General features: G+C 42.2%; 1 protein-coding gene across 1 annotated transcript in view; it reads right to left on the bottom strand.

The window, feature by feature from the left end:
• LOC139754808 (protein D2-like) overlaps window positions 1-12,777 on the bottom strand; it is a 28,434-nt gene extending 15,657 nt beyond the window's left edge. Inside the window, exons 1-2 of the mRNA XM_071672643.1 lie at window positions 12,645-12,777; window positions 7,733-7,799 (exon numbers count right to left, since the gene is read on the bottom strand). Of these exons, the coding sequence (XP_071528744.1) occupies window positions 7,733-7,792 (60 nt within the window). The 5' untranslated portion in view covers window positions 7,793-7,799; window positions 12,645-12,777. The remainder of the gene's footprint in view (window positions 1-7,732; window positions 7,800-12,644) is intronic.
• Between the last annotated feature and the right edge of the window lie 5,935 nt (window positions 12,778-18,712).

Raw genomic sequence — 18,712 nt, 5'->3', positions numbered from 1 at the left:
GGAGGGGGCGAAAATCCTAGGAGCCTTGAAGAATGTGTGGAAGTCGAGAACATTATCTCGGAAAGCAAAAATGGGTATGTTTGAAGGAATAGTGGTTCCAACAATGTTGTATGGTTGCGAGGCGTGGGCTATGGATAGAGTTGTGCGCAGGAGGGTGGATGTGCTGGAAATGAGATGTTTGAGGACAATGTGTGGTGTGAGGTGGTTTGATTGAGTAAGTAATATAAGGGTAAGAGAGATGTGTGGAAATAAAAAGAGCATGGTTGAGAGAGCAGAAGAGGGTGTTTTGAAATGGTTTGGGCACATGGAGAGAATGAGTGAGGAAAGATTGACCAAGAGGATATATGTGTCGGAGGTGGAGGGGAACGAGGAGAAGAGGGAGACCAAAATTTTGGAGTGGAAAGATGGAGTGAAAAAGATTTTGTGGGATCGGGGCCTGAACATGCAGGAGAGTGAAAGGAGGCAAGAAATAGAGTGAATTGGAGTATGTGGTATACGGGCTTGACGTGCTGTCAGTGGATTGAAGCAAGGCATGTGAAGCGTCTGGGGTAAACCATGGAAAGCTGTGTAGGTATGTATATTTGCGTGTGTGGACGTTGTATGTACATGTGTATGGGGGGGGGGTTGGGCCATTTCTTTCGTCTGTTTCCTTGCGCTACCTCGCAAACGCGGGAGACAGCGACAAAGTATAAAAAAAAAAAAAAAAAAAAAAAAAACATAAGTATACTTATGTAAGTAGGAGAGATGGCCAGAGAGCGTTATTGGATTACGTGTTAATTGACAGGCGCACGAAAGAGAGACTTTTGGATGTAAATGTGCTGAGAGGTGCACTGGAGGATGTCTGATCATTATCTTGTGGAGGCTAAGGTGAAGATTTGTATGGGTTTTCAGAAAAGAAGAGTGAATGTTGGGGTGAAGAGGGTGGTGAGAGTAAGTGAGCTTGGGAAGGAGACTTGTGTGAGGAAGTACCAGGAGAGACTGAGTACAGAATGGAAAAAGGTGAGAACAATGGAAGTAAGGGGAGTGGGGGAGGAATGGGATGTATTTAGGGAATCAGTGATGGATTGCGCAAAAGATGCTTGTGGCATGAGAAGAGTGGGAGGTGGGTTGATTAGAAAGGGTAGTGAGTGGTGGGATGAAGAAGTAAGAGTATTAGTGAAAGAGAAGAGAGAGGCATTTGGACGATTTTTGCAGGGAAAAAATGAAATTGAGTGGGAGATGTATAAAAGAGAGACAGGTCAAGAGAAAGGTGCAAGAGGTGAAAAAAAAGGGCAAATGAGAGTTGGGGTGAGAGAGTATCAGTAAATTTTAGGGAGAATAAAAAGATGTTCCGGAAGGAGGTAAATAAAGTACGTAAGACAAGGGAGCAAATGGAACTTCAGTGAAGGGCGCAAATGGGGAGGTGATAACAAGTAGTGGTGATGTGAGAAGGAATGGAGTGAGTATTTTGAAGGTTTGTTGAATGTGTTTGATGATAGAGTGGCAGATATAGGGTGTTTTGGTCGAGGTGGTGTGCAAAGTGAGAGGGTTAGGGAAAATGATTTGGTAAACAGAGAAGAGGTAGTAAAAGCTTTGCGAAGATGAAAGCCGGCAAGGCAGCAGGTTTGGATGGTATTGCAGTGGAATTTTATTAAAAAAGGGGGTGACTGTATTGTTGACTGGTTGGTAAGGTTATTTAATGTATGTATGACTCATGGTGAGGTGCCTGAGGATTGGCGGAATGCGTGCATAGTGCCATTGTACAAAGGCAAAGGGGATAAGAGTGAGTGCTCAAATTACAGAGGTATAAGTTTGTTTGAGTATTCCTGGTAAATTATATGGGAGGATATTGATTGAGAGGGTGAAGGCATGTACAGAGCATCAGATTGGGGAAGAGCAGTGTGGTTTCAGAAGTGTTAGAGGATGTGTGGATCAGTGTGTTTGCTTTGAAGAATGTATTGTCAGAAATACTTAGAAAAGCAAATGGATTTGTATGTAGCATTTATGGATCTGGAGAAGGCATATGATAGAGTTGATAGAGATGCTCTGTGGAAGGTATTAAGAATATATGGTGTGGGAGCAAGTTGTTAGAAGCAGTGAAAAGTTTTTATCGAGGATGTAAGGCATGTGTACGTGTAGAAGAGAGGAAAGTGATTGGTTCTCAGTGAATGTAGGTTTGCGGCAGGGGTGTGTGATGTCTCCATGGTTGTTTGATTTATTTATGGATGGGGTTGTTAGGGAGGTAAATGCAAGAGTTTTGGAAAGAGGGGCAAGTATGAAGTCTGTTGGGGATGAGAGAGCTTGGGAAGTGAGTCAGTTGTTCGCTGATGATACAGCACTGGTGGCTGATTCATGTGAGAAACTGCAGAAGCTGGTGACGAAGTTTGGTAAAGTGTGTGAAAGAAGAAAGTTAAGAGTAAATGTGAATAAGAGCAAGGTTATTAGGTACAGTAGGGTTGAGGGTCAAGTCAATTGGGAGGTAAGTTTGAATGGAGAAAAACTGGAGGAAGTAAAGTGTTTTAGATATCTGAGAGTGGATCTGGCAGTGGATGGAACCATGGAAGTGGAAGTGAATCATAGGGTGGGGGAGGGGGCGAAAATCCTAGGAGCCTTGAAGAATGTGTGGAAGTCGAGAACATTATCTCGGAAAGCAAAAATGGGTATGTTTGAAGGAATAGTGGTTCCAACAATGTTGTATGGTTGCGAGGCGTGGGCTATGGATAGAGTTGTGCGCAGGAGGGTGGATGTGCTGGAAATGAGATGTTTGAGGACAATGTGTGGTGTGAGGTGGTTTGATTGAGTAAGTAATATAAGGGTAAGAGAGATGTGTGGAAATAAAAAGAGCATGGTTGAGAGAGCAGAAGAGGGTGTTTTGAAATGGTTTGGGCACATGGAGAGAATGAGTGAGGAAAGATTGACCAAGAGGATATATGTGTCGGAGGTGGAGGGAACGAGGAGGAGTGGGAGACCAAATTGGAGGTGGAAAGATGGAGTGAAAAAGATTTTGAGTGATCGGGGCCTGAACATGCAGGAGGGTGAAAGGCGGGCAAGGTATAGAGTGAATTGGATCAATGTGGTATACCGGGGTTGACGTGCTGTCCGTGGATTGAATCAGGGCATGTGAAGCGTCTGGGGTAAACCATGGAAAGATGTGTAGGTATGTATATTTGCATGTGTGGATGTGTATGTATATACAGGTGTGTGGGGGTGGGTTGGGCCATTTCTTTCGTCTGTTTCCTTGCGCTACCTCGCAAACGCGGGAGACAGCGGCAAAAAAAAAAAAAAAATATATATACATATATATATATATATATATATATATATATATATATAAAATGGGAAACAGAAGAAGGAGTCACGCGGGGAGTGCTCATCCTCCTCGAAGGCTCAGATTGGGGTGCCTAAATGTGTGTGGATGTAACCAAGATGTGAAAAAAGGAGAGATAGGTAGTATGTTTGAGGAAAGGAACCTGGATGTTTTGGCTCTGAGTGAAACGAAGCTCAAGGGTAAAGGGGAAGAGTGGTTTGGAATGTCTTGGGAGTAAAGTCAGGGGTTAGTGAGAAGACAAGAGCAAGGGAAGGAGTAGCAATACTCCTGAAACAGGAGTTGTGGGAGTATGTGATAGAATGTAAGAAAGTAAATTCTCGATTAATACGGGTAAAACTGAAAGTTGATGGAGAGAGGTGGGTGATTATTGGTGCATATGCACCTGGGCATGAGAAGAAAGATCATGAGAGGCAAGTGTTTTGGGAGCAGCTGAATGAGTGTGTTAGTGGTTTTGATGCACGAGACCGGGTTATAGTGATGGGTGATTTGAATGCAAAGGTGAGTAATGTGGCAGTTGAGGGAATAATTGGTATACATGGGGTGTTCAGTGTTGTAAATGGAAATGGTGAAGAGCTTGTAGATTTATGTGCTGAAAAAGGACTGATGATTGGGAATACCTGGTTTAAAAAGCGAGATATACATAAGTATACTTATGTAAGTAGGAGAGATGGCCAGAGAGTGTTATTGGATTACGTGTTAATTGACAGGCGCACGAAAGAGAGACTTTTGGATGTTAATGTGCTGAGAGGTGCAACTGGAGGGATGTCTGATCATTATCTTGTGGAGGCTAAGGTGAAGATTTGTATGGGTTTTCAGAAAAGAAGAGTGAATGTTGGGGTGAAGAGGGTGGTGAGAGTAAGTGAGCTTGGGAAGGAGACTTGTGTGAGGAAGTACCAGGAGAGACTGAGTACAGAATGGAAAAAGGTGAGAACAATGGAAGTAAGGGGAGTGGGGGAGGAATGGGATGTATTTAGGGAATCAGTGATGGATTGCGCAAAAGATGCTTGTGGCATGAGAAGAGTGGGAGGTGGGTTGATTAGAAAGGGTAGTGAGTGGTGGGATGAAGAAGTAAGAGTATTAGTGAAAGAGAAGAGAGAGGCATTTGGACGATTTTTGCAGGGAAAAAATGAAATTGAGTGGGAGATGTATAAAAGAAAGGGACAGGTCAAGAGAAAGGTGCAAGAGGTGAAAAAAAGGGCAAATGAGAGTTGGGGTGAGAGAGTATCATTAAATTTTAGGGAGAATAAAAAGATGTTTTGGAAGGAGGTAAATAAAGTGCGTAAGACAAGGGAGCAAATGGGAACTTCAGTGAAGGGCGCAAATGGGGAGGTGATAACAAGTAGTGGTGATGTGAGAAGGAGATGGAGTGAGTATTTTGAAGGTTTGTTGAATGTGTTTGATGATAGAGTGGCAGATATAGGGTGTTTTGGTCGAGGTGGTGTGCAAAGTGAGAGGGTTAGGGAAAATGATTTGGTAAACAGAGAAGAGGTAGTAAAAGCTTTGCGGAAGATGAAAGCCGGCAAGGCAGCAGGTTTGGATGGTATTGCAGTGGAATTTATTAAAAAAGGGGGTGACTGTATTGTTGACTGGTTGGTAAGGTTATTTAATGTATGTATGACTCATGGTGAGGTGCCTGAGGATTGGCGGAATGCGTGCATAGTGCCATTGTACAAAGGCAAAGGGATAAGAGTGAGTGCTCAAATTACAGAGGTATAAGTTTGTTGAGTATTCCTGGTAAATTATATGGGAGGATATTGATTGAGAGGGTGAAGGCATGTACAGAGCATCAGATTGGGGAAGAGCAGTGTGGTTTCAGAAGTGGTAGAGGATGTGTGGATCAGGTGTTTGCTTTGAAGAATGTATGTGAGAAATACTTAGAAAAGCAAATGGATTTGTATGTAGCATTTATGGATCTGGAGAAGGCATATGATAGAGTTGATAGAGATGCTCTGTGGAAGGTATTAAGAATATATGGTGTGGGAGGCAAGTTGTTAGAAGCAGTGAAAAGTTTTTATCGAGGATGTAAGGCATGTGTACGTGTAGGAAGAGAGGAAAGTGATTGGTTCTCAGTGAATGTAGGTTTGCGGCAGGGGTGTGTGATGTCTCCATGGTTGTTTAATTTGTTTATGGATGGGGTTGTTAGGGAGGTAATGCAAGAGTTTTGGAAAGAGGGGCAAGTATGAAGTCTGTTGGGGATGAGAGAGCTTGGGAAGTGAGTCAGTTGTTGTTCGCTGATGATACAGCCTGGTGGCTGATTCATGTGAGAAACTGCAGAAGCTGGTGACATAAGTTTGAAGAGGTAATAATGTGAATAAGAGCAAGGTTATTAGGTACAGTAGGGTTGAGGGTCAAGTCAATTGGGAGGTGAGTTTGAATGGAGAAAAACTGGAGGAAGTGAAGTGTTTTAGATATCTGGGAGTGGATCTGGCAGCGGATGGAACCATGGAAGCGGAAGTGGATCATAGGGTGGGGGAGGGGGCGAAAATTCTGGGAGCCTTGAAGAATGTGTGGAAGTCGAGAACATTATCTCGGAAAGCAAAAATGGGTATGTTTGAAGGAATAGTGGTTCCAACAATGTTGTATGGTTGTGAGGCGTGGGCTATGGATAGAGTTCTGCGCAGGAGGATGGATGTGCTGGAAATGAGATGTTTGAGGACAATGTGTGGTGTGAGGTGGTTTGATCGAGTAAGTAACGTAAGGGTAAGAGAGATGTGTGGAAATAAAAAGAGCGTGGTTGAGAGAGCAGAAGAGGGTGTTTTGAAATGGTTCGGGCACATGGAGAGAATGAGTGAGGAAAGATTGACCAAGAGAATATATGTGTTGGAGGTGGAGGGAACGAGGAGAAGAGGGAGACCAAATTGGAGGTGGAAAGATGGAGTGAAAAAGATTTTGTGTGATCGGGGCCTGAACATGCAGGAGGGTGAAAGGAGGGCAAGGAATAGACTGAATTGGAGCGATGTGGTATACCGGGGTTGACGTGCTGTCAGTGGATTGAATCAAGGCATGTGAGGCCTCTGGGGTAAACCATGGAAAGCTGTGTAGGTATGTATATTTGCGTGTGTGGACGTATGTATATACATGTGTATGGGGGTGGGTTGGGCCATTTCTTTCGTCTGTTTCCTTGCGCTACCTCGCAAACGCAGGAGACAGCGGCAAAAAAAAATTATATATATATATATATATATATATATATATATATAAATATATATATATATATATATATAATACCCAACTATCTTCATAGTTGATCACTGTTTCCCACATCAGTGAGGCAGCACAAGGAAAACAGAAAAACCACAACTGCACATCTATTTTCTGGCTGTCAAGTGTAATACAGTGAAATCACAGCTCGCTATCCATAACAAGGCCCTACACCTTTTTATGGTTTACCCCATTTGCTTCATGTACTCTGGTTCAGAGCAAATGATTGCCAGGCACTACAGAGGCCATGCTCCACCCTATGGTCAAGTAAGTAATCTATGATGCACACTGAGAGATATTCCCTTAATCCAGTTTCACCTTGAGAAAATGGCCCATAACTTCATTGCAGGTGTCAAGTGTGCTCAAACATCACTATCTATCTATCCATATCTCTAACACCCATTCGCTATGGGAACTCCCTCAAGGGGGGTGGCCAAGATAAAACTTTCCACAATTTGTTAACTCCAGTGCTGCTTAGACTTTAGTGCCTTATCATTAACAGGCCTCTGGCAGAGGGCAACTATAGTGTAGCATTTCCAGAGGCTCCTACCTAATGTTCTTACTGACTATTTCTACCTCAAGTGTCTTCCTACTTAATGTTTTCACCTAATACTTCTACTAATGTTCCTGCCTACTATTTCTACTTAATGTTTGTTCCTCATGCTCTTGTCTGTACGTTCCTTCTATTTTCCAAAAGGGAGGGCTAGCACATGGTGCTCCCCACAGGAACATCAAGTTATGAAGAACCAGTTGTCTGAGTTAAGTGTTGTCAAGAATTTGGAGTGACAAGGAAAGATTATATGTTTGACAGAATGCCAGCAGCCCACATGTGGGTGAAAAAAAAAAAAGAAGACAGCTACCTGGGTAAAAGGAGTGCAACTTAACTACTACTGAAGTACTGGCTCACTGCATATCTATCCTAACCTTCCTGATACCTCGGCAGTAGTCCGCATAATATACCTCCTTGGTTGATGGAGGCCAACCAACTTTTACCTACTTCTCAAACTCCGCTTGAGGACCAAAATATTTCTAGGGAACATATGTATAAGGATTGTAAGGTCCCTCTGCTCACAGTTTTTTTAAACAATTCAGCCTAAAACTAATCCTCACATGCAAGATCAGTGTCACTGATTTCAGTGGGATATGGTACGAATGTGATAAGTTCACCAGTAATATCAGTAGTTTGTAATTATTAGAGTGTAATCAGAGGCATACTGTACTTACTTCCACAATGGCTGGTGGCACAACATCAATGACATCAGGAATCACTTGATGCTCCTCCATTATCTACCTGAAATTTTATCAATTTTGAATTATGCAATAATATCTATAAAAGACAAAGCAAGTGCTCTATATCAGAAATGGGTATGTTTGAAGGAAGAGCAGTTCTAACAATGTTATATGGCTGCGAGGCATGGGCTATAATTGGGGTTGTACGGAGGAGGGTGGATATGTTGGAAATGAAATGTTTGAGGACAATATGTGGTGTGAGGTGGTTTGATCGAGTAAGTAATGAAAGGGTAAGAGATGTGTGGTAATAAAATGAGTGTGGTGGAGATAGCAGAAGAGGGCGAGTTGAAATGGTTTGGACATATGGAGAGAATGAGTGAAGAAGGATTGACAAAGAGGATATATGTATCAGAAGTGGAGGGAACAAAGAGCAGGAGACCAAACTGGAGGTGGAAGGATGGGAGTGAAAAAAATTTTGAGCCATCAGGGCCTGAACATACTGGAGGGTGAGAGGCATGCAAAAATAAGAGTGAATTAAAACAAGGGTGAGAGGAGTGTAAAAATAGAATGAATTGAAATGATGTGGTAAAATGGGGTCAACAAAATTGACTGAACCGGGGCACGTGAGAAGTCTGGGGTATACCATGAAAAGGTCTGTGGTGCCTGGATGTGGATAGGGAGCTGTGGCTTTGGTGCATTACACATGACTGCTAGTCTTTTGAGTGTGAATGAATCTGGCCTTTTTCATCTGTTTTCTTGGCACTACCTCACTGAAGGAGGGGTTAGCAATGCTATTTCCTGTGTGCCGGGGTAGCGGCAAGGAATGGACGAAGGCATGCGAGTATGAATCTGTACATGTATATATATATGTATGTCTGTGTATGTGTATATAAATGTATGTATATGTTAACGTGTATATGTATGTATAGGTTGATATGTATATATATGTGCGTGTATGGGCATATATATATATATATATATATATATATATATATATATATATATATATATATATATATATATATATATATATATATTTTGCTTTGTCGCTGTTCCGCGTTTGCGAGGTAGCGCAAGGAAACAGACGAAAGAAATGGCCCAACCCACCCACATACACATGTATATACATACACGTCCACACACGCAAATATACATACCTATACATCCCAATGTATACATATATATACACACACAGACATATATACATATATACACATGTACATAATTCATAGTCTGCCTTTATTCATTCCCATCGCCACCTCGCCACACATGGAATAACATCCCCCTCCCCACTCATGTGTGCGAGGTAGCACTAGGAAAAGACAACAAAGGCCCCATTCGTTCACACTCAGTCTCTAGCTGTCATGCAATAATGCCCAAAACCACAGCTCCCTTTCCACATCCAGGCCCAACACAACTTTCCATGGTTTACCCCAGATGCTTCACATGCCCTGATTCAATCCACTGACAGCACGTTGACCCCGGTATACCACATCGATCCAATTCACTCTATTCCTTGCCCGCCTTTCACCCTCCTGCATGTTCAGGCCCCGATCACTCAAAATCTTTTTCACTCCATCTTTCCACCTCCAATGTGGTCTCCCACTTCTCCTCGTTCCCTCCACCTCCGACACATATATCCTCTTGGTCAATCTTTCCTCACTCATTCTCTCAATGTGCACAAACCATTTCAAAACACCCTCTTCTGCTCCTCAACCACACTCTTTTTATTTCCACACATCTCTCTTACCCTTACATTACTTACTCGATCAAACCACCTCACACCCCATACTGTCCTCAAACATCTCATTTCCAGCACATCCACCCTCCTGCACACAACTCTATCCATAGCCCATGCCTCGCAACCATACAACATTGTTGGAACCACTATTCCTTCAAACATAGCCATTTTTGATTTCCGAGATAATGTTCTCAACTTCCACACATTCTTCAAGGCTCCCAAGATTTTCAGCCCCCTCCCCCACCCTATGATTCGCTTCCACTTCCATGGTTCCATCCGCTGCCAGATCCACTCCCAGATATCTAAAACACTTTACTTCCTCCAGTTTTTCTCCATTCAAACTTACCTCTCAATTGACTTGACCCTCAACCCTACTGTACCTAATAACCTTGCTCTTATTCACATTTACTCTTAACTTTCCTCTTTCACACACTTCACCAAACTCAGTCACCAGCTTCTGCAGTTTCTCACATGAATCAGCCACCAGCGCTGTATCATCAGCAAACAACAACTGTCTCACTTCCCAAGCTCTCTCATCCCCAACATACATATATATATATATATATATATATATATATATATATATATATATATATCCACTCCCAGATATCTGGGAGTGGATCTGGCAGCGGATGGAACCATGGAAGCGGAAGTGGATCATAGGGTGGGGGAGGGGGCGAAAATTCTGGGAGCCTTGAAGAATGTGTGGAAGTCGAGAACATTATCTCGGAAAGCAAAAATGGCTATGTTTGAAGGAATAATGGTTCCAACAATGTTGTATGGTTGCGAGGCGTGGGCTATGGATAGAGTGTGCGCAGGAGGATGGATGTGCTGGAAATGAGATGTTTGAGGACAATGTGTGGTGTGAGGTGGTTTGATCGAGTAAGTAACGTAAGGGTAAGAGAGATGTGTGGAAATAAAAAGAGCGTGGTTGAGAGAGCAGAAGAGGGTATTTTGAAATGGTTTGGGCACATGGAGAGAATGAGTGAGGAAAGATTGACCAAGAGGATATATGTGTCGGAGGTGGAGGGAACGAGGAGAAGAGGGAGACCAAATTGGAGGTGGAAAGATGGAGTGAAAAAGATTTTGTGTGATCGGGGCCTGAACGTGCAGGAGGGTGAAAGGAGGGCAAGGAATACAGTGAATTGGAGTGATGTGGTATACCGGGGTTGATGTGCTGTCAGTGGATTGAATCAAGGCATGTGAAGCGTCTGGGGTAAACCATGGAAAGCTGTGTAGGTATGTATATTTGCGTGTGTGGACGTATGTATATACATGTGTATGGGGGTGGGTTGGGCCATTTCTTTCGTCTGTTTCCTTGCGCTACCTTGCAAACGCGGGAGACAGCGACAAAGCACAAAAAAAAAATATATATTATATATATATATATATATATATATATATATATATATATATATATATATATATATATATATTTCTCCCCTATCCCCAGGGATATATATATATTTTTCTTTCATACTATTCGCCATTTCCTGCATTAGCGAGGTAGCGTTGAGAACAGAGGACTGGGCCTTTGAGGAATATCGTCACCTGGCCCCCTTCTCTGTTCCCTCTTTTGGAAAATTAAAAAAAAAAGCGAGAGGGGAGGATTTCCAGCCCCCACCCCCTCCCCTTTTAGTCGCCTTCTACGACACGCAGGGAATACGTGGGAAGTATTCTTTCTCCCCTATCCCCAGGGATATATATATATATATATATATATATATATTATATATATATATATATATATATATATATTAATTTATATATTTTTTTATTTTGCTTTGTCGGTCTCGGCGTTAGCGAGGTAGCGCAAGGACACAGACAAAAGAATGGCCCAACCTACCCACATACACATGTATATACATATACGTCCACACGCAAATATACATACAAATATACAGTACCAATCAGTGCTTTAAACGCTATTCTGCCGACTTGTTAGCACACTAATCTCATCTCCGACATTGGTGCTAACTAATCAGTGGGTCATAACGGTATTTTTCTGACCTGCCAGCACCAATGCATCAAACGTTATTCTGTCGACAAGTACATATATTCATTAGTTACATAATGAACAGAGGATATAGTGGTAATCATTTGAAGAGTTGGCTTTCCATTCCTAAGACCTATATTAATCTACTTAACGAAATCACTTAACCTAAGTGGTGGTTGTGTGATTCTGAATCAGGGAATGAAACTAATGCTCTCAATAAATACCAATAAAATCAAGAAATCACATTAAATCCTCCCAAATGGAATTATGGGCATTCATCGGCAAAATAACGTTTACGTCTGGTGCCAACTGATCGGCAAAATGGTGGGTGTGGGGTGGTGTGGTGTGGGTGTAGGGTGGGGTTGGGTGGGGTGGGGTGGTGTGGTGTTGGGTGGGGTGGGGTGGGGTTGGGTGGTGTGGGGTAGTGTGGTGTGGGGTGGGGCGGCACCAATGACACATCATAACTCGTCGGTAAAATGACGTCTGAACTCATCATACCACCCAGTCTAATCCTATCTGTTTTCTATTTGCAATATATCTCAACCAAAACAAACTGCGGTTAGGCTAAATTGAACCTGTATTAAATTGGTAAGGTTCAAATTCGTCATAAAATTATAAGGTAAATATATGGGTCGGCCAAACTACTTGTTAAGACCTCTCGGTGCAGACCAATCATTCGTGAGCTATACGGTAACGTAATGGCTGGTAAAATCCTTCTGATTTACATCAATATCGATATCTTATAACGACCGCGTCCTTACACTAGTCTTGTCTAATCTGTGACATTCCAAGGTAGTGTCATGGTGTGGCTGACACATGGACTAGCAGCCACCACACTCCACCAGTGTTCCTGCACAATGGAAAGTCGACCACATTTTGTTAATTTCTCTCTACCTTCTTATGACTGGAGGAGGTAGTCTGTCAACATGAGAATATAGGGATACAACTTCATATAAGGGTCTACTATCTTGACAATCTGTTGTATATCATTTTGCTTCACTTTGGATGGCTTCACCCCTCAGATCATTCCTTAGGAGCCATCTTCACTTCTTCATAAATAATGTCTTCCTGCCACTGTCATAAAATAGTCTCTATACCTGAGAAATCATCTATTCTCCACATACATAATGAACCTTCAAAGAAGCAGTATAATCAAAAATGGTACTTACAATTTACAGTTATCCTCTACGGTGAAGGAGTTGGTGGCTGTTGTTGCTATGGTGGAGGTGAGGTGTGTGGCTGGCAGCGGCGGCGGGGTCCCGGGCCAGTAAGGGAGGAGGAGGAGGAGGTGCCTTCTAGGCTCTTCTTTTGTTGTGGGGAAGGGGGGGGGGAGGGCAACAAAGCATTGCCAACATATCTTTCAACAGTATCGCCAAATACCGGAATGTCATTGGTAATTTATGTAGTTTACTGAATGATATATTTTTCGTGCTGCTCTGCTGGCCCATATTAGCAACTTCGTAAGTCTAGAGCAGGAACTAATCATATGAACTGTAATGCAAATATTCTTTATATTCTATGGAAAATAAAATTTCCATATTAAAATCGCACAAAATTTCTCACGTTTTTTGCTACACTTCGAGGAGCACTGGCATATTTCATGTGCATATCAGAATTTAATATTATATTCCTATGATGGTATTTCCTAACATGCGGTCTGGTGCACGTATACAGTAAAGCACACACATCCATCAACCACTAGGTAATAGTTATGCCGGGGTAAAGTGTGGCTTGTGTGATTATTGTTGTGCTACACAAGACATTTACAGTTGTGTTCCTCGTCTCAGTCTTGTACATATGCATCATGCTTTTGCCTTTAAGTTTGAATACAGACACACACACACACACGCACCTCTTAGTGTAAGTCAAATACTCATTTATCAACCTACACAGCGAAGTGGTGGGTGAATTGAGCATTGGAAAAGTAGATGAAATGTGTGTGGGAAGATGGGTAGTCATCAGTCCACGCCGAAGATGTGTACCTACCACGTGTCGAGAGTGCAGCACATGTGGGCTTGGGCTCCAGCTGATTGGTAGTAAAGGCAATTGGCTGTTGTCTTTAGAAACTGGTGGCTACATGCTCTTGAGAAGAAAAGGGATCGCTTTTTTTTATGCTGAAAGCCCTAATCAAGGCCAAAAGTCCACATCAAGGCCAGGTCTTCTTTGAAATATAGAGGTAATTATGAAACGAAAAATGAAGATACAAGTGAAAAAAATGAAATGTGTCAGATTATAGGCATTGGGAAAACATGAAAATGTAGAGTTCCAAAACTTCGACGTATAGGGAAAGAAGCAGGATCAAAACGGCCCAGCCTTTAGTTGCTGATGTGTGTGGTTAATCACTGGAGGAACAGCAAGGAGAGAATAGATCGTCTGCTGCAGGAGGGAACAGGCCATCTGTAACAGGAGGGCGTGGGCAGTCTGTATCCTTCAGTAGGGAGGGACGGGCCATCTGTCTTCCACGGTAGGAGGGCACTGACAGACTGTCAACTGCAATAGGAGGGAATGGACAGTTTTTCACATGAAGTAAGAAGGCTTAGGCTATCTTTCATCTGCAGATGGAGGGCAAGAGTTCTGTGTTTTCTGCATCAGGAAGGCATGGACAGTCTGGTATGTTCAGTAGGACACACGCATTCTCATCTGCAGTAGGAGGGCAAAGGGAGTCTGTCATTCACAGCAGGAGGCCATGAGTCATCTGTTGCCTGCAGCATGGACTCGACACACTGTATTAGCATTAGTTAAGCGATTAAACATCCCTATTTTGGTGAAAAAGTAATGCTTTTGACCTGTATGAGCCACTGTCTCCCAAGAACTTTAGGGAATGCAAAAATTTACTTTTGGAGATAATGAACATAAATGTATCTATCAAAACTATAACCAGTAAGCTATCTAGCTACACAGAATGTTTGCTGTCATAATGCATACATATGTAAATAGTAAAGGTCCAGTATTATTTTGAACCATAAACTATAGCTATCTTGATTATGAACCATAAAAAGAGTAATATATTGCTTACCAAAGAACTGTTCATAAAATGCCCTCCATATTCATGTATTAACATCCAAATTTTGTAACTTTATAACTGAGGATGTATTATGAAATCAATGTGTTTGATATTGCTGTAATAAAACTAGTTCCTACTGACAACCATTCTATGAATGAGGACTCCTTGGATTTTTCCTCTGGGATTTCAATCTCTGGTAAAAAAAAAATTCATTATCCTGCTTTTATCTCCAGAAAATCTGATCACTTTAGGTATTAATTGGGTGTTTTGGCTTTAGTCTTATCAACTGTAGGGTCATAAATGCATATTTTTTCAAAGCTTGATTATTTCTTAAAGCTTCTGTCATTTTGATAATTTTAAATTGTATAAATGGAAACCCGCCACGCATGGAATGACAACACCCTCCCCCTCATGTGTGCGGGATGACGCTGGGAAAGGACAACAGGGGCCCCATTCGTTTGCACTCGGTCTCTGGCTGTCATGTAATATATATATATATATATATATATATATATATATATATATATATATATATATTTATATATATATATATATATATATATATATTACAAAAAATAGTGAAATTGGAGAAAAATGTAGCTTAGACATTGAAGCTTATTGATACAGTGGTTAAATTGATGAGAACTGCTATTGACGTTTGTGTAAATAAATTATACATTTCCTTTTTTCCATAGCCAGAGGTTGAACCATTATGTGACGTTCATTTTTTTCATTCATTTCAAGCTAGAAGTTTCAGTTTTCTAAATTGTTTCTTACATTTTTCATGTGTATGTATATGTATGTGTATGTGTGTGTGTATGTGTGCGTATGTATGTGTATGTGTATATGTATATATATATGTATATTATCCCTGGGGATAGGGGTGAAAGAATACTTCCCACGTATTCCTCGCGTGTCGTAGAAAGCGACTAGAGGGGACGGGAGCGGGGGGCCAGAAATCCTCCCCTTCTTGTATTAACTTTCTAAAATGGGAAACAGAAGAAGGAGTCACGCGGGGAGTGCTCATCCTCCTCGAAGGCTCAGAGTGGGGTGCCTAAATGTGTGTGGATGTAACCAAGATGTGAAAAAAGGAGAGATAGGTAGTATGTTTGAGGAAAGGAACCTGGATGTTTTGGCTCTGAGTGAAACGAAGCTCAAGGGTAAAGGGGAAGAGTGGTTTGGAAATGTCTGGGGAGTAAAGTCAGGGGTTAGTGAGAGGACAAGAGCAAGGGAAGGAGTAGCAATACTCCTGAAACAGGAGTTGTGGGAGTATGTGATAGAGTGTAAGAAAGTAAATTCTCGATTAATATGGGTAAAACTGAAAGTTGATGGAGAGAGGTGGGTGATTATTGGTGCATATGCACCTGGGCATGAGAAGAAAGATCAAGAGAGGCAAGTGTTTTGGGAGCAGCTGAATGAGTGTGTTAGTGGTTTTGATGCACGAGACCGGGTTATAGTGATGGGTGATTTGAATGCAAAGGTGAGTAATGTGGCAGTTGAGGGAATAATTGGTATACATGGGGTGTTCAGTGTTGTAAATGGAAATGGTGAAGAGCTTGTAGATTTATGTGCTGAAAAAGGACTGATGATTAGGAATACCTGGTTTAAAAAGCGAGATATACATAAGTATACTTATGTAAGTAGGAGAGATGGCCAGAGAGCGTTATTGGATTACGTGTTAATTGACAGGCGTGCGAAAGAGACTTTTGGATGTTAATGTGCTGAGAGGTGCAACTGGAGGGATGTCTGATCATTATCTTGTGGAGGCTAAGGTGAAGATTTGTATGGGTTTTCAGAAAAGAAGAGTGAATGTTGGGGTGAAGAGGGTGGTGAGAGTAAGTGAGCTTGAGAAGGAGACCTGTGTGAGGGAGTACCAGGAGAGACTGAGTACAGAATGGAAAAAGGTGAGAACAATGGAAGCAAGGGGAGTGGGGGAGGGATGGGATGTATTTAGGGAATCAGTGATGGATTGCGCAAAAGATGCTTGTGGCATGAGAAGAGTGGGAGGTGGGTTGATTAGAAAGGGTAGTGAGTGGTGGGATGAAGAAGTAAGAGTATTAGTGAAAGAGAAGAGAGAGGCATTTGGACGATTTTTGCAGGGAAAAAATGCAATTGAGTGGGAGATGTATAAAAGAAAGAGACAGGAGGTCAAGAGAAAGGTGCAAGAGGTGAAAAAAGGGCAAATGAGAGTTGGGGTGAGAGAGTATCATTAAATTTTAGGGAGAATAAAAAGATGTTCTGGAAGGAGGTAAATAAAGTGCGTAAGACAAGGGAGCAAATGGGAACTTCAGTGAAGGGCGCAAATGGGGAGGTGATAACAAGTAGTGGTGATGTGAGAAGGAGATGAGTGAGTATTTTGAAGGTTTGTTGAATGTGTTTGATGATAGAGTGGCAGATATAGGGTGTTTTGGTCGAGGTGGTGTGCAAAGTGAGAGGGTTAGGGAAAATGATTTGGTAAACAGAGAAGAGGTAGTGAAAGCTTTGCGGAAGATGAAAGCCGGCAAGGCAGCAGGTTTGGATGGTATTGCAGTGGAATTTATTAAAAAAGGGGGTGACTGTATTGTTGACTGGTTGGTAAGGTTATTTAATGTATGTATGACTCATGGTGAGGTGCCTGAGGATTGGCGGAATGCGTGCATAGTGCCGTTGTACAAAGGCAAAGGGGATAAGAGTGAGTGCTCAAATTACAGAGGTATAAGTTTGTTGAGTATTCCTGGTAAATTATATGGGAGGGTATTGATTGAGAGGGTGAAGGCATGTACAGAGCATCAGATTGGGGAAGAGCAGTGTGGTTTCAGAAGTGGTAGAGGATGTGTGGATCAGGTGTTTGCTTTGAAGAATGTATGTGAGAAATACTTAGAAAAGCAAATGGATTTGTATGTAGCATTTATGGATCTGGAGAAGGCATATGATAGAGTTGATAGAGATGCTCTGTGGAAGGTATTAAGAATATATGGTGTGGGAGGAAAGTTGTTAGAAGCAGTGAAAAGTTTTTATCGAGGATGTAAGGCATGTGTACGTGTAGGAAGAGAGGAAAGTGATTGGTTCTCAGTGAATGTAGGTTTGTGTCAGGGGTGTGTGATGTCTCCATGGTTGTTTAATTTGTTTATGGATGGGGTTGTTAGGGAGGTAAATGCAAGAGTTTTGGAAAGAGGGGCAAGTATGAAGTCTGTTGGGGATGAGAGAGCTTGGGAAGTGAGTCAGTTGTTGTTCGCTGATGATACAGCGCTGGTGGCTGATTCATGTGAGAAACTGCAGAAGCTTGTGACTGAGTTTGGTAAAGTGTGTGGAAGAAGAAAGTTAAGAGTAAATGTGAATAAGAGCAAGGTTATTAGGTACAGTAGGGTTGAGGGTCAAGTCAATTGGGAGGTGAGTTTGAATGGAGAAAAACTGGAGGAAGTGAAGTGTTTTAGATATCTGGGAGTGGATCTGGCAGCGGATGGAACCATGGAAGCGGAAGTGGATCATAGGGTGGGGGAGGGGGCGAAAATTCTGGGGGCCTTGAAGAATGTGTGGAAGTCGAGAACATTATCTCGGAAAGCAAAAATGGGTATGTTTGAAGGAATAGTGGTTCCAACAATGTTGTATGGTTGCGAGGCGTGGACTATGGATAGAGTTGTGCGCAGGAGGATGGATGTGCTGGAAATGAGATGTTTGAGGACAATGTGTGGTGTGAGGTGGTTTGATCGAGTGAGTAACGTAAGGGTAAGAGAGATGTGTGGAAATAAAAAGAGCGTGGTTGAGAGAGCAGAAGAGGGTGTTTTGAAGTGGTTTGGGCACATGGAGAGGATGAGTGAGGAAAGATTGACCAAGAGGATATATGTGTCGGAGGTGGAGGGAGCAAGGAGAAGAGGGAGACCAAATTGGAGGTGGAAAGATGGAGTGAAGAAGATTTTGTGGGATCGGGGCCTGAACATGCAGGAGGGTGAAAGGAGGGCAAGGAATAGAGTGAATTGGAGCGATGTGGTATACCGGGGTTGACGTGCTGTCAGTGGATTGAATCAAGGCATGTGAAGCGTCTGGGGTAAACCATGGAAAGCTGTGTAGGTATGTATATTTGCGTGTGTGGACGTATGTATATACATGTGTATGGGGGGGGTTGGGCCATTTCTTTCGTCTGTTTCCTTGCGCTACCTCGCAAACGCGGGAGACAGCGACAGAGTATAAAAAAAAAAAAATATATATTGAAATGTATATACATGTGTATATGGGTGCGTTGTGCCATTCTTTCGT

The sequence above is a fragment of the Panulirus ornatus genome, chromosome 17 (assembly GCF_036320965.1).
Source record: "Panulirus ornatus isolate Po-2019 chromosome 17, ASM3632096v1, whole genome shotgun sequence".
Lineage (NCBI taxonomy): Eukaryota > Metazoa > Arthropoda > Malacostraca > Decapoda > Palinuridae > Panulirus > Panulirus ornatus.
This window is presented reverse-complemented; position numbering and strand designations above follow the sequence as displayed.